Genomic DNA, 27180 nt, shown 5'->3' with positions numbered 1-27180 from the left:
CCTGCCGCTGCCGCCGCGCCCGGGCCGGGGCTCGGCGCCGCCGGGCGCACACGTGCGCGGCTCTCGGTGCCCGCCCGCGCCGCCGCGGGGGCTGAGCGCCGCCGGCCGCGGGGCGGTGCCGCTGCCCGCCGGGAGCCGTCGGGCGCCGCGGGCGCACGGCGGGGCTGAGCGCCGCGCCGGCAGCCTCTCTCTGCCGGCTGCGGCAGCGCCCTGTGATACCCAGCACTGCGCCTTCTCGCCCTCCTTCTTTTTTTTTGTTTTTTTTTTCCTTCCCCGTTTCTCCCCCCTCCACCCTTCAGATTTTTGTTTTACAGCGCGCTGAGAGCAGCCTCTCTGCCATTTACTTGATTTGCAGGTTTATTGTATCTATTTGGGGGCTTTTTTCCTCCTCCTTTTTTGCTGTCCGGCTCACTCCATCCCCGAATTTTAGTTAGTTGTAGCAACTTGCTTTTTCTTTTTCTTTTTTTTTTTTTTCTTATTATTATTGCTGGTGGTTTTTTTCACTAGCGCCTCCCGTGCGTTTTCCGATTGCGAGCTGCCCTCGCAGCCCGGTTTTTAAGAGCATTTTGTCTTCAGATCTCCCCTTTGTTTGCACAGATCCCCTTTTTATTTTTTGAAATTTTTTTTTCTTGTTGTCGTTCGTTGTTAAAGTCACTTTTTTTTTTTTTTTTTTTTTTTTTGGTGGGGGGGGGCGCTATATTTAAACACTTAAAATGCACTGCTATCTCCTGAGCGTGCTCCTCACCGTGGATCTGGCCACCGTGGCTCTCAGCCTGTCTACCTGCAGCACCCTCGACATGGATCAGTTTATGCGCAAGAGGATCGAGGCAATCCGGGGGCAGATCTTGAGCAAACTGAAGCTCACCAGTCCCCCGGACGAGTACCCCGAGCCCGAGGAGGTGCCCCCGGAGGTCATCTCCATCTACAACAGCACCAGGGACCTGCTGCAGGAAAAAGCCAACCACAGAGCCGCCACTTGCGAGAGGGAGAGGAGCGACGAGGAGTATTATGCCAAAGAAGTTTACAAAATAGACATGCAGCCTTTTTACCCCGAAAGTAAGTCTTCTGTGTTTGTGCATGTGTGCGTAATTTCGCCCCCGAGGCTTAGCGGTGCTCAGCACCTTTCAATAGCACCCCCAAGCATCGTACTCTGCCTTCCTCGCTCGGCTCGCTTGTCATCCTCAGCATCGCTTAGGTGAAGGCTTCTAGGGTTTAATTTAGGCGACGGGGTATCCATATGACTGGGTGGGTATGTTTTGGGCGATCACCTGTTGCCCCAGACGCGCGAGGTTTCCAGACCCCTCTGCAGTGACCCAGGGATTCCTCAGGGTGCCTCTGCTGCCACCACCACGGACCTGAGCAGAGCTGCCCTCTCCCGGAATCCCACCCCCTCTCCCGGGATCCCACTCCCACCCCAGCGCCGGCTGTACTCCCCGGCAGCGCCGTGTACAGCCTCCAGAAAGAGCCAATATCTTTCCACTGCTCTTGTTTCCCTTGGAGTGTCTGGAACGGGCAGGTTTCCATCTCTCCATAACTGAAAAGAAAAGGAGGTCTTAAAAAAAAAAAAAAAAAACAAAAAAAGTTGCCAGCTCGTCTTGTCTGTGTCCCTTTAGAACATTGTCCCGCAGGCTGCTGTTCGCATTGGTGCTCAGAGAGGACGGAGACGTCCTCCCTCCTCTTCCCACTTTTAACTAGCCTCCCCTTTCGGTTCGTGGGCACTTTTCATTTCAGGTGCAGAAAAACTTTTCCCTTCTGGGTAGCCTCGGTTCTTGGAACCTGTCTCAGCCCGTCTGCCTTTTGCTGTTTTTAACGACCTTCTGGTGATCCATGCCACGTTTTGCACAAAAAAAAGAAGGAAAAAAAAAAAAAAAAAAGAGGGTATAAATGTTCTGTGCTTACCAAATCCACTTAGAGTGATTAATAATCTTAACGACGTGCCTTTTTGTTTTGGTAGTGAGGCTTAAGTGCATAGAAAAAAAAAAAAAAGAAAAAGCACCGCACTGCCTTAAAAGAATCTAGATCATCATCATGCCGAGGAAAGTGAAATACCAGAAGCAGAAAATAACTTCACCGTTCGCATAACCAAACCCTAGTCCCTAGTCATTTCACTTAGCTCGCTTCCCTCCCCCACCACTTGATGCCCTATATACTTGCTGTCTGTTTCTCAAAAGTACATAGCTCTTGCTTAAATAGATAATTCAGCCATCTTGGTAACTTTATCCTAGAGTTTCTAATTGCATTTTCCCTTTATTTATTTTTAGTTTAGCAAGTTGTAGCTTTGGGGCTTGCTCTGTCTTGCATGGGATAGTCCTAGGATGCCAGCCAAGGTATCTGAACCCCACGCTCCGTGCAGCTGCCTCCCTTTCTTCCTTTAGTCTTAAATGACAACATCAGGTACAGGACATCCTGGCAGTCAGAGCCATTTTATTATTGTAATTATAGCACCATCCTTAATAGCCATGATAAATACACTCCACCCTTGTTACCCTTGGGGAAGAAATACTTTCTTTAAAAAAAAAAAAAAAAAACCCACATATTTGGAGCCAAATGGGTATGAGCAGAGCGGTTCAGTATAATTCATAGCCATAGCAAGAACACAGAAGTCATGCTTGTCTTCCACGTTGATGTACTGTGTTATTTTGCTGGTGGTTTTGGTAGAAGTCAGCATTTCCTCTTGAGATGTGTTAGATCATACCTAGGGCAGAGGAGCAACCTATGGGCAAAGGTTAGGAAGAGCTCTGGCAGTGCCTTGGCTTGGGGAGTTGGCCCTGTAGCAAAGAGTCTCTGAGAATTGTAAAGTGCATCTGTCCTGGGCACATCTGTCCTCTCTCTGTGCTTCAGCAAGCTGCAAGGAACCAACAGTCCAAAATGCAGCTGCATACTTCCCAGAAAGTTAAAATATCTGTGGTGTGTGACTTGGATGGTATTGACAAAAGAGGATCTATTTTTAAAACGCTGTCAGGGGCCAGGTTTGGTCTGAAGTATCGATGGAGGCTTTGCAGGAGCGAAGGAGATTGCAGGTACCTACCAACAGAGTGCATCAGACGTTTGGGATCCGCGGCCAGCCCGCAGCACATCCAGCACTACTGTGCGAGCAGGGCTGTCGCTAACATCAGAGTAAGTAGGTTAACTGTTTTTCCACTGCTCTCTAGTTATGCTGGATGGAGCGAACCTTTCCAAAAAAGACAGTAAGGAAGAAATCACTCCACCATATTTTAAAGGAAGAAATTGAAAGCACAGCTCTGGCGGCCACAGGCACTTTCTCCTAGGCATTTCAGAGTGGATTTTTGTTTAACTCTACAGTGTCTGCTGTGTTGGAGAGAGGCAGGAGGGAGAAGGGGATCAGTGTGAATGCACTGGAGGTCAAAAGCTGCTGGAAGGCAGGCATGGGAAAGATCAGTGGTTCAGTTTTTACCACAAGTTGTTAACGTTCAGAAACTGACTACAACCCAAGTATTACAAATATGCTCTAATTATACTCATAGTCAGCAATATATCACTACAGATCGCTGATAGGTCTTCGTGGGGCATTTTGTAAAGTTCAGACTAAATATTTTTAGCAATGAGGAGATTTAAAAGGAAAACTATAAGAGATATTGTATATACCCTAAGGCATATTTTGTCTTAAATATTATCCTTGGCCAACTGTACTGTATAAATACAGTAAATATGAATAGAACTGGCAAGATGCCAATCTCCTGGGATGAATTTTAGTCAAGAAGGTATTTATGGGATATAAATAATACTGTGTCAACATTTAAAGAAGGGATCTGATTAGTTTTGAAATTATTCATATTAATCTTTTCACATGCTGTTAATTTAAGGCTCAAACTAAAGTTGTGCTAAGGTTTACTGACAGTTTGCATTGAGGAATTAAGGGGGTATCTGGCTTGAGAGTCCACTTGAGGTTACGGACATACAGAGATATAGGTGGAAATTTAGTGAGTCAGGGACTGCCGACCCAAAAGAAACAGATGCGAAGAAGAAATACTATAGAGATGTTTGGAAAAAACAGAGAGCTTTTATCTGTCAGGCATGCCTTGTGCTCAGGACAGTATGCATGTGTATGAGTCTGAATCTCTCCTAAGTCCAGGTGGCAGTCAGAATTTCAGGTTTTCCAGAGCAGTTTGAAGAAGAAGGTTGGATATGATGTTCCCTGAGCACAACATCAGAGAGTTCTTGGGAATTTTGTGCCTAGGCAAAGTTACCTGAGTAAATGCTTAAAACTGGTTACTGTGAATCCTGGATCACATTAGAAGCTTGTTACTTACCAGTTGTTTGTTGAATATCTAGGGCCTGATACTTAAGCTAGGTGATGACTGACTAAACAGAAATTTAATGCCAAAACAATTAAGGATTGTGAATTATAATGCTAATGAACAACTGGCATACTTGAGAAAAACAGGCAACACATGTATTTGGAGGCAAAGGCCTATTCTGTCATCTTCATTTGAAGCAGTTTTTACCATAGCCAGTGAACTGGTTTGCAGTGATAGCTTAAGGCCAATGAAGGGAAATTTTTAAGTTTTCTGAATTCTTGAAGATAGGTTTATAAGTACTCATTAGCCTAAGAAAACACAGTTCTTCTGGGTTTAGGCCTGGTTCTTCATGAGTTTTAAGCTGCCTTAGTGTGAAGGAGCCTCCATGGGGTCCATCCTGCACTGGTGGTGAGGATTAATCTTCTCAGGAGCTCTGTCCCATGAATATTGCTTTACATAGGCCATCTTTCTGTTGAATACTTGCCCCATGAAAGACAACATTATAAGCTGGCAGGGCACAATGACATGCTTCTACTTTATCAACAAGGACTCAATTTACCAGCAGTTACACATATGTGGGTTCCTTGTCTTCAGGGTACCAGAGCTGCTCCTGCAGACGGCTCCCAGCACTGACTGCATCATTACCACAATGTTAACAGCTCACCTGTGTTTGCATTTAGCACAACACAGAGTCTAATCTGATGGGTTTTCCCGTGTTATTAATTATATGGAAACAGACTCAGAAGGAGCAACTTACTTGAAAACTTTCTAGCTATGCTGGACCTATGTTTTGCTCTGGAGCACCTCTTGGAGGAGGAGGTGTTTGCCAGGCATACTCTCTGCATTACAGACAGCACCTGAAGCAGTGTGAAGGCTTTCCCAAGGAGGGACGTGGGGGAAACAATTTCTTATTCCTTAAGGAATTACACTTAATGCAGTCTTCATAGGTGGAAACCCCCAGGAAATTGCAAATGGCTTTAGAAAGGCACAGGGTAATTTTCTAGACAGTAGTCCTCTACATACTGAGAGGGATAATAAAATAACATGCTCTGGTGCACTAATGAAGGGCAGCACCACATGTGCTTCCTGCCTGGCTTCTGAATCACCAGCCACTTCTACTGTTAGCAGGGTGCCAAGCTGGGAAGCAGGGGGAAAGGTCCAAGAGCCAGTCTGGAATGATACATGGTCCTTGATTTCCTTTCAGAGGATGAAGCCTACAGAAAAGCTAAATACCCATGACTCCCCTCTTTTTAATACTGCATGGTCAGATGAACTACAAGACAGGGCTATATTCCCAAGTCCTTTCCATAACCCTCCTGGAATTTCTGTCTTGTGTCTGTTTGAAAGAGGTACTTTTCACTGTAGTTTGGTGAGTGGGAAGGTTTGAGAGAATCGTGGAATCATTTTGGCTGTAAAAAACTTAATGTCATCTAAATACAAGTGTTAAGCTATCATTGTGAAGTTCACCACTAAGCCTTGTCCCTATGTGCCACATCCATACTTTTAAATACCTCCAGGGATGGTGACTCAACCACTTCCTGGGCAGCATGTTCCCATGGTTAAAAGCCCTTTTGGTGAATATGCAGCAGTGCCCCAGCTGCTCCCCACCCTCCAGCCATTGACAGTGTGAATGTTTTATAGTCCCAGAGACCTTTCTGGAAATGTGCCCTTGTCTTCTACTCGTGGCTGGAGATGGGCAGGGAGTGCCAGAGCTTGTGCTGCTCTCGTGGGCTGTACTTGCAGGACTAGTGTGAGTAGGAGATTGAGTGAGGAAAGCAGAGCAGCATCTTCATTAGATACTGGTTTTAGCCTTGCTCCTCTTTGGTACTCTGCATGAGAACTGTAGTGGCCATCAGGATGGCTGTGTTACTTTGAAGTTACTATTTCCAGCATTTTGCTGTCAGCTTGACATTCCTGTCTGCACCAGTGCTGAGGAAAAGGATGAATGAGGGAACTGGCTGTCATTCTCAGTGAGCTTCTTCAGCACAGCCCTGAAACAGGCACAGAGCTTCACACACATGAAAAGGCTCATTAGCATTAAGGCTCTGTGTATGCCTAATTAGCTTCCTGAGTTGGGGCCCAATTTATGGTGCATTTGCAGGGATGAACAAAGCTAGACAGTTCAAATCCCTCTCACTGTGTTGAAATCTGTCATTGGGGCATGGGAGCCCTGTGAGAAGGAAATGCTTTACAGCATGTTTTAGAGGGGAATGAAGAAACTCTTCAGTGATCCTGAAGAAGGCTAACCCTGTTGGGCAGCTGCTTCCTTTGCCTTCGCACTGATGTGCTAGACTGCTTCTGTATTACAGATAAAGAGAGGAACCCCAGGGTATGGTGACAAAACGAGTCATGAGTGAAGACACAAATGTTTTTGCTCCTGTTGTGAAACCACATGCAGCAGGTTTTCAAGCAGGCAGTTTTTAGCTTGAGGATGATACACTCCCCAGGTATTATTTAATGTAATAATGTGTTACGGATGTTTCTGCTGGTTTGTTTAGATAAAAGGGTTGGCTTGGTCGTTTGTTTACGGAAAGCTCGCACCCTGCCTTCCACCACAGGCTGTTGCTTGCTTCCCCTTCAGTCTGTGCTGTGGATAGTCAGTGCCTACTCCAGCATCACTCTTAGTTGGCTTCCTGTAGTAGTCAATCTGAAGCAGCAATGTTTCTTCTTAAAACATCTCCCCGGTGCTTGTCCTTGCTGTCTGTGCCGTGTTAAGTGATTGCAGCTGGGCACCCGCCTACAAAACACACAGCTGCAAGGTATAGGGGAGAAACTGAAAGATTTGTCAGTAACAAGACAATAAAATGTTGGGGGAAAAAGCCCTTATTGTCAAGGGTTGTGTTTTATCTCCTTCCAGTGTGACCAGTAGTGTTTGGATTTATGAATTACTCATGAGGCTGTTCACTGCTGTGGTTCTCTCAGCTCAAATGGTACAGAACTGGCTTTGCAGAAATGAAGTGCTAGATCTGGCTTTGCTAGACTTGTCTGGTCTTTACAGGTTTTTACATGTTTTTGGTGCTAGGCAAGTTGGTCCACAGTAGAGAACTTGCTTCTTTGGGTAAAAGAGCATTCTTTAAAACAGCTTTTCCAAAGGGAACATAGCAGTTCATGTCACTGGGAAAGCTTCTGGCTCCTTGTGTTGGAGGCTTTGTTGGATGAGTTCGGGCAGCTGTGCAGAGAGACTGCTCGCTCACTGTGAAGAGACAGGCTCTGCTGAAATGCATCTTGTGTTGCTGTTTGGGCTCTCTGGCATCCATGTTTGGTTTCCAGGAGATGCTGGACCTCACGGGCACCCCTGCAGCAGATTTGTGGCGGAGAGTGTGGAAAGGATCTTCAGAGGATCTCTCCCTTGTCCAGGTTTTAATTTGGACAGTGACTGAGGAATGCTTCTCATTTCAAGTGTGATGCTCATTGACATATTCAGGCTCTTCATTGTAGAGCTGAGCTTTTCCCCTCTGAATCCCCCTTAGGGAGGAAATCTCTTTTTTTTGTTATATAATACTGAGTACAGTGTGCTGCTGACTTCAGGTTATTAAAAATAACTGTAAAAATTATAAAACATAAGTTGACCTCATAGCCGACCCTGCATTGAGCTGGAGGTTGGACTTCCTACATGAATTAACCTGTAATCCTTGTAATACTACATTTTAATACAAGGAAAACAATGCATTGTATTTCAGCTTCCACAGGGTGGTCTTGATTCAAGTGTCACCACGTTTCTAAAGATATGCTGTTTTCTGCCAGTTTTGGATTTGTCCCTCTGCTGTAGCTTTCTTGCACCAAAATGTTCTGTTCTTCTCTCCCGCTGCACACAGTTTTGTTTTGCTTTTCTTGCTTGAATGTTGCTTTTCAAATAAGCGTGGTAAGTTGCATGAAAATAGACTACTGTACTGGACTTCAGCAAAAGCTGTGGCATAGTTTTAGGCAAACTGAGGAGGGGCGGGGAAGGAAAATGTTGTGATACTGACCTTTCACTTTGCTTGTTTGGCTCCTTCCCATCGTATCTAACCCACACTGCACTGACAAATACCGCATCTGTCTTGACAGGCAAGTTCACAAATAACCATTCATTCATAACTTGGAGCTGCTGTAAGACTCCTTATGGATTGCTTAATCTGACAGTTGTGCATTTGAGCAGAGACTTTGAAGCAGGCTCTGCAGAATGACCGTGAGCTCAGTCGGACTTTGTGGGAGCTCCGAGGGAGGTCTCGTGTGAAAGAGGACACTGTGCTCGAGGGTGCGTTGCGTGTGTGCACGCGTGCGCACACGCGCGTGCACACATTTCACAGCGTTAAAACATCTGTTGTTGCCAAAGCCCAAATTGGAATGTTCTGGGAAAGATAATTTAATTTTTAGCTTCTGGATTCATTTCAGTGATGGTGATTTCAACACTTCCTGGGGAGAGTCTATCGGTGGTTATGTGCATCAAATGCAGCAGTAAATCTGTCATTCTTTCCATTTCAGTTTTTCAGGCTTACAACTTCGTTATTTTTCCCTGTTTGGCTGGTGTTAGTATCCAATGTTTTCCCTGGCTTCATTTCTTTTAAACCCCTGCTTTGAATTTTAAAAGGCAAGCTAAGCTTGTTGAAGTTCCTTCTCTTACTTGTTTTTGTTTACTTACAGCATTTGCAATTCAGCAACTAGCTCAGCTGAAATAGTGACGGTAATATATCTTTACCATAGTGATGACTGAAAGATAGGAATCAGAATATGTTGGTTTTCATTCCTTGGGGTGGGAAAAAAACCAATCCACAAAATCCCCCAACCCTGTGGGTGAACTTTGTAATCACAAGGCTGAAAAACTAATAAGTGTAAGCAGCACTGACTCTTTTGAAGTGGTCAGAGAGCACCTCACAATCACTTATTTGATGAAGGCTTCTGCAAGATAATACTTATTAATCCTGAGCCCACAGTTGTGCTTGCAGCTGATCTCCAGTACTCCAAATTAACAGAGCAGTCCTTGCTTATTTGGGAGGGCATAGTCCAGTATGTATAAAATTACTTCTTTTGGGCTTTGGGCAAACAGTCATAAAGATCTTGGGCTGCCAAGACGTACACTTGGAAGAACACCTGCAAAACTTCACATCTTCCAAAGAGCGTGTAAATACAATGCTGCAACTTTAGCCTCTTCTGATGCAGCAGTGGGTTGAAACAGCACGAGTGGCGATCACAGCCTGGGGCAGGCTGCTGCTCCTTGTCCCATCTCTGCTTGGTTTCATGGGTGGCCCAGACTAGCAAAGCTGAGAGACATCTCTGCTCTCCCTGACTATGGAGGGGCAGCTCTGCCCTTTGCATCATAGTTCCTGGCCTTTGTGCTTTGAGGCTTTGGTGCAGGAATTGATCCAGCTGACTGGAGAATAGTTAAACTGAGCACTTAATGAATGCCTAGTAAGCAAGATTTATGGATCTGCCAAGGTTCAGGTCCACTGGCAGTTCATTTCTACCTTCAAATGCCTGCAGGGGATATAAGGGATATTTGCCTTCAGGGAAGCATAAATGATATATTGTATTCTCCAGCATGATAGGACATTGTAAACAGCCTGGAGATGTGTTGGATCTCTGCAGATCATTGATGTTCTCATTCTCACCCAATCTCCAAGAGATCCAACCCAGTTTTCTTGGCTGTTGCAGTTGGCTCTGGGCCTCCCTGGCAGAGCAAGGGCTTGTATGTCTTGTGCCAATCGCTGCTTTATGCTCAGATTTTTCTTGATGCACGCTTTGGAAGTGAAGTAGCCACATTTCAACACTGAGGTTTGCTGAAAGATGTCTGTAGGTTTCTCTTGTCGTGCTCGTTGCGTGTTTATCCAGCCCACGATGGCAGGCTGTTGCAGCAGACACACATCTCTAGGTCTGTGAGGGGGGAACAAGTTCCAGCTTTCTTGAAAATCAATCTGCTGTTCTGATCTGGTGGTGTGATAGGAACTGAGAGGCTCCTTGCCAGAATATACAGTGTGCAGAGCAAGGGAGCTAAATGAGCAGCTTTGGCCCAGTTTGGATGGACTCGGAACAGATTGTTGGGGGCCTGACCTTTCTCTCCCTCTTTGAATCTGGATTCCCCTGTTCCAGCTTGCATTTCTCCCTGATGCTAGGAGCCATGTATTTGGAAGTTTCACATTCCCCTTGCTAATCAGGGAAGAAAAGAGCCCCAAAAGAATCTAGAAAAAGAGATATTGATGAAGGTGGCCGTAGTCTGAGTTGTAACAATATCATCTGTCTGAAGGAGCTTGCCTCCTTCCAAGCTGCAGTCCCATTACTACATTGTATTGGGAAACCTAATTTTCTCTGGCTGGAAGTGTATTTGTTGAGGTGGATTCTGGAAAGGAATCTGCCTCATGCACACTTGCCACCACTGGGCCAGCTATACATGTGATACAGTCAAACCTTTCCATTTCTCTGCCTTTTGAGAGTATGTTCCCCAGATTAAGGGCCCTGGGCCAAAGCCTGCTGGAAGTCTTTCCACTGGCTGCAGAAGTCTTTGGTCAGGTATTAAGTGTCATTCCTTTGTTTCAGGGAGTGGCCACATCTCCAGTATATATTGGGGTGTATTACTGTAATGTGGTGCTTTCCCCTTTATTGAGTTTCCACTGGAGACATTCTTCTGCGAAAGGCCCTGAGAAACAAAGACCATGTTGGAAAATAAGCACCTTAGTTAGCTTTATTGATGGACTACATTTGTTGGCAGATGTCATCTGGGATCAGCATATGGTGGCAATATGGCAAGAACTGCAGAATGCAAAGGAGGAATAAGTTAAAGGCCTGTACTTTTTAGGTATTCCACATCTTCCCTGGTCTAAAATAAATGACCATCTGACTGCAAAGGTCTTGGCAAATAAACATGCCGTAATATATCTTTATCATTCTCCCTACAGCAAGTTTTTGTCTAGAAGTTCATCACTCCACATCCAGAGGCTTCTTAGAAACATGTGCAAAATCAGACCTCAGCGCCCAGAGCAGGGAAGAATCTAAAGGCTTTGACTAAAAATGTGGCAAATCTCTGTGCAGTGGACTGTAAAGAAAGGTCAGGGCTAAGCCAACAAGGTGTTTTTGTATTATCAATAAAATCTTTAAAGTCAGTTCTGCATAGAGCGGGAGCCAGGAGGACCATTTCTGAAAGCCAGTTTGCTACATGATATATTCTGAGTTCAAGAAATTTGGGAACAGGAGCTGTGCTTATGGCATGAAGGTGCATGTGGTTTTACATAAAGCCTCTCTCACTTGATGTGTCTCTAAGCTCACAAAATAACGAGTTAACTGCTGAGATACATTGTTTTGCATGGATGAAGAGCTGGAGCAATTTAACTTGAGTCAGTAAAGTCACTCCAGATTTTTTCCTGTGATGTTGGAACTGGATTGCAGCAATTGTTTAGGCAAGAAGAACAGTCATTGAGGCCAGGGCTGTAAGCAGCACCTAAAGGTGTGGGTTCTTTGGCCTTTGAGAATCCCAGCCTTTTGTTCAGATGAAGACTGAGGCAGTTAAATCTGCTTTGCTGAAAAGAAATGTCCTGATTGCTGTTTTGCATCATATTTGTACTACTACTGTGCACTTCTCAAAGCCTGAAAGGACTCAATGTCCAGCACAGGTTGTTGGGATTTTGTGTGCTTCCTTTTTTTCAAAAAAGCAGAGCAAAAAGCTTGGTTGGTATTCTATCTGTGTGGTACTTCCTGTGCCCTGGTGGGATGAGATTTCATTTGATTCAGGATATGGAACCAAATGGTTTGGTTCTTGTTTATTATTAGACAACATTTTAATGTCACAGGATATAAAATGCCTTAAGAACAGCCAGACCTGCAGGCAGCTTTCTAATTGAACCTGTATGTTGCAACTGAAGGGGATGCTCATCTCAGCAAGGATGAGATGTTCTTCTCAGGATGTAACGTTTCCAGGTCTGTTCACTCATTGCTAATCAACAGCTGGTATCATACTTTAGAAAGGATAAGACTGATACTGCTCTAGGAAGCCTTGAGTTTTGATAGAATGGGCAGGTTAAAAAAACTGGAGGCCCTCATTATGGTCTTCTGATCTCTCTACCTGCATATTCCAGGCCATTGAGTTTTGAATTAATTCATTTTTGAAAGGGAGTTCACAGCACACTTGGTAAATTATTCCAGTGATTAATTACATGGACTAAAAATGGGTATCTTCATGGTTTAGGTTGTTTAGCTTCAAGTTCTAGCATTTGAATCTGGTTTAAACTTTCACTTGCTATTCTGAAGACCCACTGTCAGATCTGTGGGCTTTCTGTAGGTACCCACAGGAAAGGGAAGTTTTGGAGAGGGGAACAGATCTGGCTAAGAGTAAGCAGATGTGGCTGTTGGAGGGCACTGCAATAAGCAGCCAGGGGCTTGGCATGGGCTGCTTTATCCAATTTCAGGTGTCTTTCAGATCTGTAGACTGTGATCGAGCCACATCTCTTTCAAGTTAAGTGTGCTGTAATCCATGAGATACTTCCTAGCCTTTTCAGTTATTCTCATGGTTCCCCTCTGAAACTCCTCAGCTTTATTTATGTTCTGCTGAGACTGTGGACAACAGTATTGGACACAGTATTTCAGGAGCAGCTGTGCCATTATCAAGTTACATGCATGTTGCAAACTCCTTTAATTCAATACTACACAGTTCATGCAGCTAACTTTGGCAGTAGCTTTCCCAGGAGCTTTATAAGAAGAAGTTAAAATTAATGCTTGGGTAATTATCCACCAGGGTCTCTCCCAAGTTCTTTTCAGAGGTACTGACTATCAGATGGAGTCTCCTACTTTGTAAGTGTGGTCCAGTTTCTCTGTCCTACAGCTATATTACCACACTGAAAAACATGTACATGTTGATAATTCATGATTCAAGTCACTCTCTTTTTGGTGCATCTTGTTCATTATTTACCACATCCATATCATTATTGAATCTGCAGTTGATCAGTAATGGTTTGGGTTCCTTCCAGATGATGGATAAGAATATTAGGCAGTAGAGTACAGTAAAATGGGACCTTTGTAGATGCTTTCCTCTCAATAATGGTTTGCTGTCTACCGTTGTATGTTAAGCCTCATAAAAATGCAAGGCTTTGATTAATTCACTGCCTGGCCCTGTTTGTGTCCTGTTGTTCCTGTTTCCTAATGAAGCCATTATGTAGCACCAGCTTAAATGTCTTGCAGCTACCCAAGTACATAGTATTAAAACAGTTGTCTTACCTGCCCGTGTCACTCACTAAGGTACAGACCAGTGGGATCTCTTTTCCTGGAGCTGCTGTGGATTATACTCCCTTAGTTCCCTCCCTTAGTTAGCTCATTCTCATTCTCACATTTCACATATTTTTTCTGGGATCAGTACAAGGCTGAATGTGTAAGTGCGGTATCACGGATTGCCTGTTTAGGATTGTGTATGAACATTGATATTCTGCCTCAAATCTTCAAGGTATTTTTTGGTGTTTAGGATTTATTGAAAGCTAGTTTTAATAATTTCCTTTCTTCCCTGGACACCTCTTTAAGATGTCCTTATGCAAGTTATCCAGGCTTACTTGTTTTACGGTGTTGTTTTAAGACCTTCAAAGTTGCTGCTGAAATAAAAAAAAAAATCTGTTCATCTTATACTTGCCTAGCTTTTGTATCTCCAGGAGTATATTTCATATTTCTGTACTGCTGTTTCAACAGTTATTATGTAATGGAGGAATATCACTGTTAAGCTTTAAGGATAATTGCTGCTAAGCTAAATTAAATCTCATATCTAAGTTTCTTGGCCATGGAAGTGGTCTTCCCATTTGTTTTTTTCTCATCTGTTATCTGCAGTTCTTGTTTTCTGATGTTATAGTAGTTGTCAGCAGCTATTAGTTTTAGTTTTAGGGTTTTTGGTTTATATATAGTTGTGTTCTTAAATTTTATCTCTTAGGGTGGCATTCTTATGGTTTCTTTATGGTTCACTGACAATTTTCTAACCTGAGTGGTCTTTGTTGATTGTGTATCATTTCTACTTGTCCAGCAAGCTAAGTGTCAGTCCATTATCCTGTCCTGTGTTCTCTGTAAACACTTCTGCCCAGTTGATTCAGTTCATCATTGTATCATCTTTGCATGACTGTCTCCTTCATAATACTAAACCCATATGTTCAGTTCTTTGGGATTTCCTGATTTTGTGCAGAGCATGAGTTAGTATCTTCCACCTGAGCTTTTAATCCTGCCTGTCAAGCACCTCACTTCCATCTTAAAAATAAATCAGTACTTATGTCTGGCTCTTTGAAGTTGCATAGTTGTTGAAGTGCCAGCAACCTAAAATCAGGGTTCTGTAGAGACCAGCTCATCAGAAAGACACCGTATTTCCTCAGGAAGCAGGTGTAAAGACTGGCAGAGTTTGGTGGCCCTCATGCTGGCAAAGGCACGAGGAGAGGTGCCACCCGCCGCTCCAAACTGCAGAGTGGGTGGTGATGGCTTATCTGGGGCTCGTACCATTGGCAGCTCTTCCCTCTGAGGAGCAAGGGGCCAGACACTCCAGCTGTGAGTTTAGTTCTCTTGCCAGAAACCATAATTTTGGAAGGCAAATAATATTTTTGGGTTTCTTTTCCGTGTTCAATAGCACAAGACATGGGAGACCTCCAAGTCACTGACTCAGTTGGTGATTCCATGTGCAAAGTAGTTAGTGGATGTGCTCTTCCTACCCCACCCAGAGGTCTGATTCTTTAACCTATAAAGAAATTTCACTTGTACTAAAAACAGTGTAGGGGGCATAATGGATCCAAAGTCATCCTAGTAATTGCAACTTAGTAGAAGGACCTTGGCATTTGGGTTACCTGTACTTAAATAATAGGAGTTTATATGCTCATTAGCACTAAATTGGAGCTAACTCTAGCATGTATATCCATAGAGCAGTCTGGGTTGTTTCCTAGTGGTACTGTGTCAAAGAGAGTGCCCAGTTACTCTGCATTAATCCTCTCTGAGTTAGCCATGATTCCATGGTAGCAGGATTTGTGGCTAGCTGAACATGAAGCTCTGCAGATGAGTTTCTCCAGGTTTTGTTGTACTGTTCTGTCCTGTCTGTGCTGCAAATTCTAATCCTTCCATGTCCATCTCTATAGCTGTTTCTGGGCTCAGTGAGCAGACACATTTCCCATGGAGTAAATTTTAGGGATCTTCAGAAGTGGCCTGGGAGCTTCCTGGGCCAGCTGCAGTGAAGAAGCAGAGGAAGGAGTTGAAAATTGAGCATGGGCAGACAGGTGTGTGTTCCCTGCTTGCAGGCAGCTAGGGGCACTGCTAGTGGCTGCAGAGATTTCCTGAGAGAGGTTTAAAATCTCTGTGCTTTTCTGTTCCTGATTTGCACTGCACCAGGGTGTAAATAATTTTAATTGTAATTACTGTTACAAAGCAGGAAAGATGGAACAATTTTAATGTGGTTTAAAACTTTCATTTCCCTCTGTCTCTAGCATTCATCTGTTGTCTGCTGCCTTTATCTTAATCATTTAAAGATGTGTTGCCTGTGCTTTGAGTCTGTGAATCTTGACTTCTCTGCAATGAAAAAAAAAACCCAATGTAGTTTTCTTTTGCTTTTCCTTCATAATACTTTTACTTCTTGTAAGTAAAAATAATCCTTTATTTCTTTTTTTTTTTTTTTTTTTTTTTTTTTTTTCTTCACAGAGTGAAAGGGTTGGACAATCCAATCTGCTTTTCTTGAAAATAACTTGCTTTCATTCCCTCCTCCAGCCAGGGAATAGTTTGGAAAGGCTGTTCTCTGGACCCTTGGCTGAGCAGGAGGAGCAGCCAGCTGTGCTGCTTGCCAGGGGAACAGGAGCTCTTCCTGGCAGAGGTGGGGCAAGAGGAACGGAGCCTGTGCCGTGGGACTTGCTTTCATCTCCTCCCCTCTCTGCAAGGCACTCCTGACATTTCCTGACCACTCTTACATCTTCCAGTTAGAGCAGCTAACTGGAGAGGCCCACTTGTATAGAAAAAAAAAAGCTATAAAGGAAGAAAATGCAGCTTGCATTTATAAACAGCAATAGATTAAAAATACTAATAAGGGAAGACGGGTGCTCCCATGTGTCACTATTCACCTGGTGTGAGTGCCTGTTTTTTATAATCATTCACATGTATTTCTTCTATTAAAAATAAGTCTATGGTTTATCCTATTCTGTTTTATTATTTCGATTTGGATGTGCTGGAATGTTCTGATTCCCCCCTTTTTTTATATATTCTTTTTTTCCAAATTCCTTGGTGTGTTTGGATTTGTGGGTTTGCTTTTGGAGGCCCTGAGTGTTGCAGAGTATCTCAGCCCTGTTGCTGAGGTGAAATATTGGGCAGGAGTGCATTGCATTCTGGCTTTCGACTGCTGCAGACAAGTTGCTGTCAGCAACACTGCAAATGCTTTACTTCTTGGAGTATTCTCTGAAGTGAAATGTTGCAGGTTTCCTGGTAAAATCTAATTAAATTTAATTCCCTGGTCTTCTATGCTGGGGCCTTTATCAGAAATACACAAGCAAGAAGGCTTCTCTTTTAAGCCTCTGGGAAAAAGTTTGGAAGTATCTATCCCCTTTTATGGTTTCATCACAGACATGTTTCAGAAGAGGTCCCAGTGTGAAAATGACTCCTGTGGAGAAGCCTTTCTTTTATTTGCCTCCAAGTCTGACTCGCCTAAATCTGTAACTGTTTGCTTGTCTTCTTCCTAAGGCACTTCAGTGATAGCTGGAGATGCCATGGATTCTCATGCCACCTTTTTAAGGTGATACATTCCTCTGTATCTGTGCTGGTTTAGCTTTTACCATGACCCTTAAGTGAAGCCAGCAAATAGTGAGAGGTTTGTGGCTTGGCTTGAAGTCACAGCTGAGCTACCAGTGGTGACAAAGCTCCTCACCTGAGGAGCTGATTCTGCACTTGCACCAAAAGCAGTGCAAAATCTTTTGAGCTATACGAAACCTTGCTGATGCTTCCGTGTGTTTTCAAAGGTGGAAGAAACAATTTGTTTGAGGCTTTGTTTTATCTGCTTTTGTGAAAGTCTGGTTATGGTGAAGTGAGCTTTACAAACTTCTACTTTGGATTATTGAAATTCATGATCCTGCAGTTGGACACAGAAACTGCTGATGGCTGACTTGACAAAAAGCAGTGAATGCCACCAAGAGCAAATACATCTCATGTGCTGTGCAAATGGCATTTGCTCCACCAAAATATTTCTGGTAAAAATCTGTGTCCTTGACTGGAATTTGGATGCCCCATGAGAGCTTGGGATCCTTCTGCCTTAGAGGTTTTATTACAAATACAAAAATATCCACCTTACTTTTAGCATTATGAAGCAGTGGTTGTGTTTTTGGGTATTGACAGCTAAGCAGGTGGGCATGAGCACTCTTAGTTTAGGGGCATTGGCAGATACTCTATGTTGTTTGTAACCTTTTCATTGCTTTTGACAAGGAGCTTTAAACTTTTATTGATGCCACCAAAGGAAAATATCTACGTGAAAGCAGTCTTGTTCTTCTATGCCGGAAAAAGTGAAAAATAAAGAAAGAAGTTCACTATGGATGTTACTTTTTTTTTTCCCTTTGGTGTTATTGAGAGGTGCTAAGTAAAACATCTATGGGTAGGAACAGTCCAGCTGAGGAGGCTGTAACTGCCCATGTTTAGTGAGTCAGGGCTCTCCACAGCTCCTGTAACAGAGATCCTTTTCTTTGCTCCCATTCTGGCCCTTCTGGTGCATCAGCCAACTTTCACCCCATATTGCAGCTGCTGACAGAGAGGTTTTCTGATGTGTGGAGCCAAGAGCCAACCACAATTTGTCCATGTATTTACAGGGATCATTTCACTCCTCCAGAAGCGCAGCCAAGTATTTCTTGATAGAAACATGCTGCATCCATCTAACAACACTATCCAATTGAGGCAAAGTGGAGAATGCTGTAATACTTGCATTACAGTAGTTGCTGAAGTCCCAGTGAGAGATCAGGGCCCTGGTGTGTGAGGCACTGCTGATCTCACGGTATTTTCCCCAGCCCTACAGACCTTCCTATTTAAGCTGACAAGTCAGATATTGATGCTCTGTGGTATTATCAGTTACACTGCAAAAGGCACGTGTGCTTGAAACCAGAGATTTTCATGTGATCTTAAATATTTCTTCATGTTGAGAGTGTTCATCATCTCATCCAGATTGCTTATCTAGGAAGTGATCACACATGAGAAATGGAGAAACTTCGTGTGTTCATTCACTGCTACTGGTCGTTTTTTTGTTTTGGTTTGGAGTTGAGTTTTTATTCAGGGCCAGACATTAATCTTGGCCTTACAGCCCCAATAACTATTATTTCTCATCAGCAGCATGGTGAGTCTGAAAAGAGAAATTAGAGTCAAGAGGATATTTTCCCAGAAGATTACAGCAGTTATAATGGAGGTCAAACTTTTGGCTTCAGCTATTGGACTGTTTCACTTTAAACTTGAAATGCACATCAGTGAAAGGAGCAAGTTCAAAGTTTAGCATGAAATAATGCCAGAGACTAAGGAGAAAAAAAAGCTTATCATAGCAATTTTACAAAATTTCACCATCACTCTTCACACTGAATATAACTTTTCAAGCAATATCACAAGGAATCCCAAGATAATGAATCACCAATGGAGGAAAATGTCATGCAACACAGCATCCTAGTTTGGGGAATTCACAATCAGGGAATAGAATATCAGCTATAATTATTTACTGTGTTGTTTTAAGCACAAACTTGGTTTTAATACCAGAGAGAATTTACTCATTATACTTGCATTATTATACATGTCAAGTATCCTGGTATAAATTCCTCTAACACAAGGCTTATCTCTTTAACTTAAGGATCTGTCATGATTTATTAGTTAGTTCCAGGATAGTTGCAGCAGGCTTCCAAGTACATTACCCAGGAAACAGCATGCTTTGAAGAAACATCGTTAAATGTTTAAGTTAGCTGTTCTCTATGTGTGCAATTGGTATCCTGTAAAAATCTTTCCCACAGGAAGGGGTTTAGACGCCTGTCACTCACTCTGGATGCAGTGGGAGCTCTCTGTGCATCCCTTGTTTGTTGTCTAAAGGTTTTCAAGAACTCATCTTCCATCCTGCAGCTCAGAGCTACTCAGGATTTGTCCCTCATGAACATGGGAAATGGATCATCCTCCTGCTTTCTGTGGCAGCTGTTTAGGTAGCTGGGGGCTGTTTTTATGTAACACCCTCAGCAGTCTCTTTTTGGCTGAGCAGTCCAACTCATTCGTCCGTGTTTGATGGCTCAGCACTAATCTTATTCCTCTGCAGCACCGAAGTGGGCAGAACTTCTGTTTTAACTGGGAGCCACTGAGAACTGCTGGCTCAGGGCAGTTTCCCAGTCCTGCAGCTTACCTACTGTCTGTTTTTGTCTAGACCCCATTTCCCTCACCTGCTGACAGGCTTGTCAGTGTCCAAACTTACTGAAGTCAAGATAAATGCCATCTGTGGTTTCTCCTCTAGTTGTAAGCCAGTCCTGAAGGCACTTCAGATGTTTGGAGATTAATTGTTTCTGACAAGGCCGTGTGAGCAGTTATTCAACTCCTTCTTTTCTTCCAGGTGCTAACAAATTGTTTGTTTCAATATTTTTCCACTCTCATTCTGTCTTTAATTTCTCACTACCCCTTATTTCCCTTACCTCCCCTTTTATTTTATTTTATATCTTTTAATAGATAGCATAGATTGCTCCATTCAAGTCTTCTGGTGCTTGACACTGTATTTAAAACTATCTTTTCCTAATTGTGAGAGTAGTGTGGCAGGTATTTTCAGATGGTTAGGTAACTGTAAAAAATGTGCAGGTGTCCGTGGTCCCTTGCACGCAAGGCTGTGCACTAGAGCTGCATTGCTTGTGTAAGAAAGGTAGAAAAAAGAGGGATTGAATGTGTGTGTCAGAAAAATTGTGCATGGATCTCTGCCTCTGATCATGGTCTGTGTCTGGGGTTTTTTTGCACTGTGCTGTGGCCCTGATTCATCAGCTGATCTTTTAATTGGTTTGTTGCCTGCCATGTACTTGGAGAAGCAAAACAAAGTTTGGGAGTCCTGTTGAAATAGATTGCAAACAGCCATCTGTGTTGCTGGATGTATGTTAAAGTCACTTGTCAAATTTGAACAGTCAGGATTTGTCTATTTTTGTTTTCCAAGCCAACCTGAGGAATGGTGAGTAGTATCTGTAGTTTGTACAGTAGTATTCTGCAGTATCTTTTACTCCAGTGCCTACAGGATGCTATCAGCTAAGAAGATTAGAGCTCAGCTATGACTCTCCTCATCACACACTACTATTTTTTTGATTCCTTTTTTCAGATGGAATTAGGATTTAATACCCTTTCAAAAAAATGGAAGCTATGAAAAGAATGGAGAAAACAACTTAAAAGCATTTTTTCTCAGGCCTCTCTTTTGAAATAACTGAATAAGAAGTAACTTTTCCATACTCTTTTCAAGAAATCAAAATAAGGCTGTATCATCTTTCTGACTCAGTGTACAATGTTGGCTAGGTTTGCTATCCCAGAGCATACAATTGATATTTACGAGAAAAATAATTTTCTACATTCTTTGGGCTTTTGCTCTTTGGGTAGGGACTACTCAAGTTTCATGCTAGACCCTGCCCTGGTCTCCAGTGGTATTTCATCTCTTTGATTAGTAGAGATTTTTAAGCATTATTTTTTTTTTCCAGTGGCCTGTATTTGATGCCATGGATTATGTTACTTTGCACATCATGAGTTTTTCCTTTTTTACATTTCCTCTCTTCTTTTTTATTTCAAGTCTCAGTGGCTCCCTTGCTGTATCCAGGTGCCCTTCCCTCCACCCTTTGGGGTAGCTGGCAAAGAAGAAGGAGGCAATATGTATTTCCAGTGCTTTAGGGAAGTGGTGCCACAGATTAACTGGAGATGTGGTTTATCATATGTAGGTGCTATTCACCTAATCCTTACATTAGCACTTTCACAAATTATTTCCAAAATGAACTATTGAGTCTTTGTTTTCTTTCATTACACCCTGGAGCCATTGGATCTCCTTGCTTAGCTCTGATTTCTCTCCATTTTGAATCTATCCTATTGGAAGGAGATGAGAAAGGAAATATTTTTGTACATGTTTGTGATCCCAGTTAATTTCTGTAGTAAAAGACCTCACTTTTGCTTGCAGTCTGAGAGCAAATTACTTTTGCTGCAGTGATGCACTGAGAGCTTGTTTATCTGCAGTACACCATCAACTCTTGTCTTGCTGTGTGCTTTCAGTTGAATAATTTTTAAATTTTTTTTTTGCAGTGATTTTAATATTTATGATTATTTTGTGCATTCTAGCAATATTTTTGTTTATGTAAAATAACCTATTGTTGTGTAAATTTGAAAATGGCAAAAAGTTGTTCTTTGTTGCTTGACATGACTATCAGGTGGTTAGCTGGTGGGCCATACTTCTCATTTGTATCTGTAATCCTCAGGTGCTGGTAGTACCTGTGTATCAAGAATACAGAGCCAGGACAAAGGTGTCACCTCATTATTGATGTAATTCATGAGCATTTTGAAGACAAATTCCTTCTGAAGTTTCACCTCTGAAATGTGGAGCTTTTCCTTTTGATGGAGGGTCAGCCTTGGGTTGAGGAAAGTTAGAATAGTCCTGAAGCATTCTATGTTTGTACAGATAGGTGTGATTATTTCACTGTCACCTGTTCTTTTGTATCAGTGTTGTGGAGAACTCTGCCTCCAGGGTATGCAACCAATACTTCAAAAACACCCAACCCTACAACAAACTCTTCAGGCAGTTCCCTGTTTCACAGCCACTTTCCAGTGCTTGTTCCCTCTGAATATGATCCTTAAACTTAAGTATTATGTGTAATTTGTGTCAGTGTCATGTGTCTGGAGCAGTAAAGACTTATTTCTGGAGCTGTGCTTCTGCAGGCACAAGTCAGCTGAATACCTGCAGAGCCTCACCTGTAGGAAGCATGACTAATAATGCATGTAGAGCAGAAAATTTAAAACTTGCATGGTTTTCATGCTCCTTTGAACTAAAGTGTTTTCAAATCACTCTTTAGCTTATTCCAAGAAGCTGCTGAGGCATTCTTGTTCTGTTTTGATCCTTAAGAAATGCAGACACTGACTCTGCAGTTGCTATCCATATTCATTATCACAGTCATGGTGTTGTATGATGCAATTTGTGGAGCTCTTTCACTGAATGTGATCTCTGTCTGGAGTCTGCGTTAGTTTTGGATTCTTCTGAATCATAAATGGTCAGAACATCTTTTTCTAATATTTAGTTGGATGTCATTTTGTTAGTCTGAAACATATTCTTTTATATTTTTTTGTTTCTTCGTGTGCACATGAGTGTGTCTGTTTGTATGCACGCCTCTTTCTCCAGAGAATTTTGTCTCAAACATTTACGTGCGCCCAAAAAAGCAGAAACTAAAGTTGCTTGCCAATGCAAAGCAAATTTTGGGGGGTATTACTGTAAACTTTAAAAGAAAATAGGTGAACCTTTAGGTGGAGGGAGAGAGTTGAAGTTAATTGAGCAAAACCTGTCATTAAAATAGGAGTCAGTAAGCCATCTGTTGTTGAGCTGGGGTGTAGTTCTGTTGTCTTGGTGGTACCAGGGACCTGCTGGAGGTGTATGTCCTGTCCCTGTCACTCTGGTACCTCTGGTACCAGCTGTCCTGCACCACAGCTCTGTTATCATGGTGCCTCCTCCAGGGTGAGGGAAAGCTCACCCAGGACAAAAGAATCAGGAACTCCTTGGTGGTGATGTCTGTCCAAAAGCCAGTTCTCTGCAGATGGATCTCAGGCAGGTGGCGGCACTCGGAGTGATTGATATTTGCAATATTTTGGGGAAAGACGTTTATCTTGCCCTTTGGAAATCCAACTGGATCAATCTAGCTGTTTTATTTGGACACAGGAAAGCCAGTCTAGCCTTGTAAACCTGAACACTCAGCTATGAATAGCACAGACGAGAGCTGAGTGCCCACTATGAGATGAACTTCTGCCATTTCCTTGTGTGTTAACCTGTCACAAGGAGGGGCCACGCTATAAAATGACATTTTTGTGTTTGTAACACCCCGTGTACCTTGTGCAATGCAAAAAGAGAGTCCATACCTGCAGCAGCCCTTGCAGTAAACTGTACCCTTGCATATTCTCCTTATTCCCAACTCGTCCAATTTTCTTCCATCTCAGACACTAGAAGGTTAAAATATAAAAACTGCATATATTGTAACAAAAAAAAAAAACTTAATCCTTTTTCAATCTGTATGTGATTTTACTCCAGACAAGGCAACTTTCCAGATTTACATAAACCAACATTTGAAACAGAATGGTTTTAAGAAAACTGTCTAGGACATCTTACTATGTTAACTTGAAATTATTCAGAAAAAAAAAAAATCTCTTTTTTTAATCTTTTTTTTTCCTTCTTTTTTTTTTTTACCTTTTTTTTCTTTCTTTTATGGCAATAAATTTTTTAAATTTTTTAGATTTTTTTTAATTGCATCACTGTTCAGGAGTGATAAGGGGGGGCTCTCACTTGCTCAGAAAGGCCATTGTTTGCTCACTCTTCCTGTACTTGGACCAGTAGAGACTGGAGGCCACAGTTTAGACCAGACTGCAAAGAGGTGGGTTTGCTTAAACAGTAGACTATTGGAATAAAACATTTTTAGTCATAAGTGTCTGGAACATTTCCAGCATTGGATTAAAAAAAGTTCAAGTTGGAACAAGAGGGTCTGAGAAGCTGTGGTCTTCCCACACCTTGCTGCTAGTCAGAATTTGTGGCATAAATGTCTGTGATGAATATTGGTGTCTTTTTAGATTCAGAGGTACTTCGTTTTTAATTAAGATTTTGAGAGGCATTTTGGTCCAAGGCTTCTGAGGATTAGGTTAGCAAGGCATAACTTTCTGCCTCAAGGTCAAGCAGACCTGTAGCCTGGATGTAAATTAGTCAAGTTACACCTTGGTTTGGTTCAGAGCTTGTACCTGTTGGGTTGGCCAGCCATTGCATTCCCATGGGAGAGAAGCTGGGAATGTGGTCTCTTTCTAACTTGTGCTGACACAAAGCATCTAATCCATACAGTTAATTAGTAGAAGCAAATGTTAAATTCAGAAGAGCTCTTCCAGCCTTAGGGGGTCTTGCAGTTCTGAACAGAGCACTTGGAAGTAAGCATTAGTCAAGACTGAGCCTGTATGGACACAGCCCTAGGTTAGAAGGTGAGAAATGCTTGGAGTTCTCCTTGCCAAGCTATGCAACTTGGTGCCAATCAATAAGACTTGATTATAAAGAGGATTTGGACTTACTTCTTGCTTTGTGACTGTTCTTATTCTACAATATCAGCTGGCTCTCAGTGGTATTTTGTAAATTCTGTTATGTAATGACAGAAGTTTGCCCATGCTGGTCCTTGCTGTTGTGCAGTTCATAATATGACAGGCAAGGATCCTGTAGGACAAAGCATGACAAGCCAGTCATTATATTTTTTCTCTTGTCTATAATTTGTGAAGGATGATAACAAAAATGTAAATGTATATTCCAGATGGAAAGGTCTCTTTGAGATGCTGCCCTTTTCAGGGACTCCAAAAAGGCATGTAGCATTCTTATCTTCTATTAATGCCATTTCTTAGAAGGCGTTTCTTAGAGGGCATTTCTTTTAACTATGGTTTTGGTTTTTAAGAGGTTGTACAGTTGTGGAATTCAGTATCTTTATTTGAATTAAATAAAGCCAGTCAAATACTGTTTGGCACTAGGCAACAAGGTACATATGAGACGCCAAGAAGAGACTGCTGAGCTCTAGATGCTTCACATTCCAGACCTGTTACCTTGCAAGTGCAATATTTACTGAATTTTATTTCAGCTGGAGATGAAGAGCAAGCCTGTGAAGGAGAATGGAGTTAGGGAGATTTTAGGCTTGCAGAAGAAAAGCTTGACTGAACTGGTACAGCATGCTAAATTCTCCCTGGATAATTGACTTACATGAAGACATGTAAGGAGCAATTACTCATGGGCAGTTTGTTCATGCTAAAATCAACATGCACTGCAGTAAAAGGAAAACAAGGAAAAGAAGGAAGGAAAAAAGAAAGGCTTACTTTAGCTGTGAATGAAAAGCACCAAGCTTTTGTGTTTGCAAACATGAAGGGATTCTGAAAGGGCACAAGAGTGGTTCCAACACTTCTGCTCCTCTGCATGCTTTGATTGATTTCCAGATGGCTTTATCAATGCAGAGGACCTCTTTAGAGGTCCATGGTTTAACTGGTGCTTGAAATCTTGTTTAGAAATAGAGTTAGTAAATGAGCAAAGCTGAAAAACTGGAAGTCATAGACGTTCTTAATGGGTGCAAATCATAAAATCCAAAGCCTGAGTGTAAGTGAGGAAGCTTTGCAGTCACCCTGATACTGCATGTTTCAGTCCCACAGGAGTGCTGCTGGAGAATTATTTCAGACTTTTGTCTACCAAACTAAGTACCAAGGAGAAATTGGATCTAGTTCAGTTGGACTTTATTGGATTATGCCTTCATGGTATTGTAGTTGAAAAAAAGAAGGCTGTGATTCCAAATATGATGTGTAACAATTGTGCAAATTCTTTAATCCTGTTTTCCATTCATTTATGTAGTAATTAAAACCATAAACCTGGAAATTATTTTCACAGGCAGCTTTCATTTGCAGAGACATATTTAATTTCCTATGGTTTATGACTGTATATTCAATTTTACTCTCTTTCTCTTCCGGAAGAGGGTGAAACCTGATGGTGTTACCTTCATTATCAGTCTGTGCCTTGGCTTTGTTTCTTACAAGTTGTTCAGAACATGACAGTGTAATTTTGGGGGGAAAGAGGTTTATTTAGTTTTGTTCTCCTTAGAGAGCACCACAAAATGCACTAATGAAAGAATAATCATAAGTTTAAAGAGGAAGGAAAGTTTTAAGGGACTAATTGAAGAGGGAAAATGCCTGAGTGGTTTAAAGGAATGAAGTGGTGGGAGAGCTCCAAGTGAGATGAGGCAGCAAAAGTAAAAGAGCTACCACCAACTGTGATGAATGACAGATGTGCACCTAAAAACTGTGGTTGTGGGGCTGCACAAATATGCAGATAGGAGGAGGAAAGTAAAAGTTCACAGTTTCAAAGGTACATTGCCTTACATGCAACCTGCAGCCTTAGGTAACAGGAATTGGAGCTCTAGACCCTTGGCAAAAGGATGCTGCTCTTTCTAGGTCCATCTTAAAAGGAAAAGTAGCTTAGGACAACTTGATTTATGGTATACTCTTACTCAGTAGTCATCTGTGCCTGAGCAAAGACTGCTGCCCTGCTGGGTTCTGTGGGATGCACTGTTTAATTTAATCTCTGTGCAAGAGACCTGCCTTGACCAACTTCTGCCAGTTGAAACTGTACTCTCTTCCCACATTAAAACAAAAAAAAAATCTGGGGAGACCGGATGATTCTATCTAGCCTGGAATGTAATCCAGGCTGGGGAGGCCTGGAGAGTGTTAGTAGGAGGTGACTGTCCACAGGCCAGCCTGAGAAGAGTGGAATGAGCAATCTCTGCAGAAGGTTGATGCTCATTTCCACCTCTCCCTGGGAGTGTGAACTGCAAGGCCACCAGCAGCATAGGCAGGAAAGCTATTACCTCCTCCTGCTCCTGCTCAGGGGAGGCCTTTCCCATGCACAGGCTGGGTAGGTTGGGAAAGCTGTAACAAAAATCACATTCCAAGTGTGAGCTGCATGGAGAATTTGGCCCTGTAGGCTCTCCTCAGTCTGAGGAGCATCACAAGGACTGGGTTCAGCCTGTGCTCCCTCACTGCTACGGGCTCTAGGGCAGGAAATCCTTTAAGCACGTGGCTGCATAAAAAGCTCACAGGGTGACTTGGAGAAGATTCTGTTTAGAGGGAAGCCTGTGCCTGTGCTTTTTCTCTGAAGCAGAGTGGTGGGCTTCTTTCCCTGTTACTGTGCTAAATATTCAAACTGGTTTTACCACTTAGATCACGTACATTGAATTCCAGCTGATCGAATCACCCTGCAGATGTATAAGAGGAGAAA

The 27180-nt window shown here is 42.5% G+C and overlaps 1 protein-coding gene across 2 annotated transcripts in view; it reads left to right on the top strand.

Moving 5' to 3' along the window:
- The first annotated feature begins 271 nt into the window (after positions 1-271).
- TGFB2 (transforming growth factor beta 2) overlaps positions 272-27180 on the top strand; it is a 60796-nt gene continuing 33887 nt past the window's right edge. For both annotated transcript variants that reach the window (XM_021546149.3, XM_077781870.1), the window contains exon 1: positions 272-1056. In XM_021546149.3, coding sequence (XP_021401824.1) covers positions 714-1056 — 343 coding nt within the window. In that variant the 5' untranslated portion in view covers positions 272-713. The remainder of the gene's footprint in view (positions 1057-27180) is intronic.

Source organism: Lonchura striata, chromosome 3 (assembly GCF_046129695.1).
Source record: "Lonchura striata isolate bLonStr1 chromosome 3, bLonStr1.mat, whole genome shotgun sequence".
Classification (NCBI taxonomy): Eukaryota; Metazoa; Chordata; class Aves; order Passeriformes; family Estrildidae; genus Lonchura; species Lonchura striata.
This window is presented reverse-complemented; position numbering and strand designations above follow the sequence as displayed.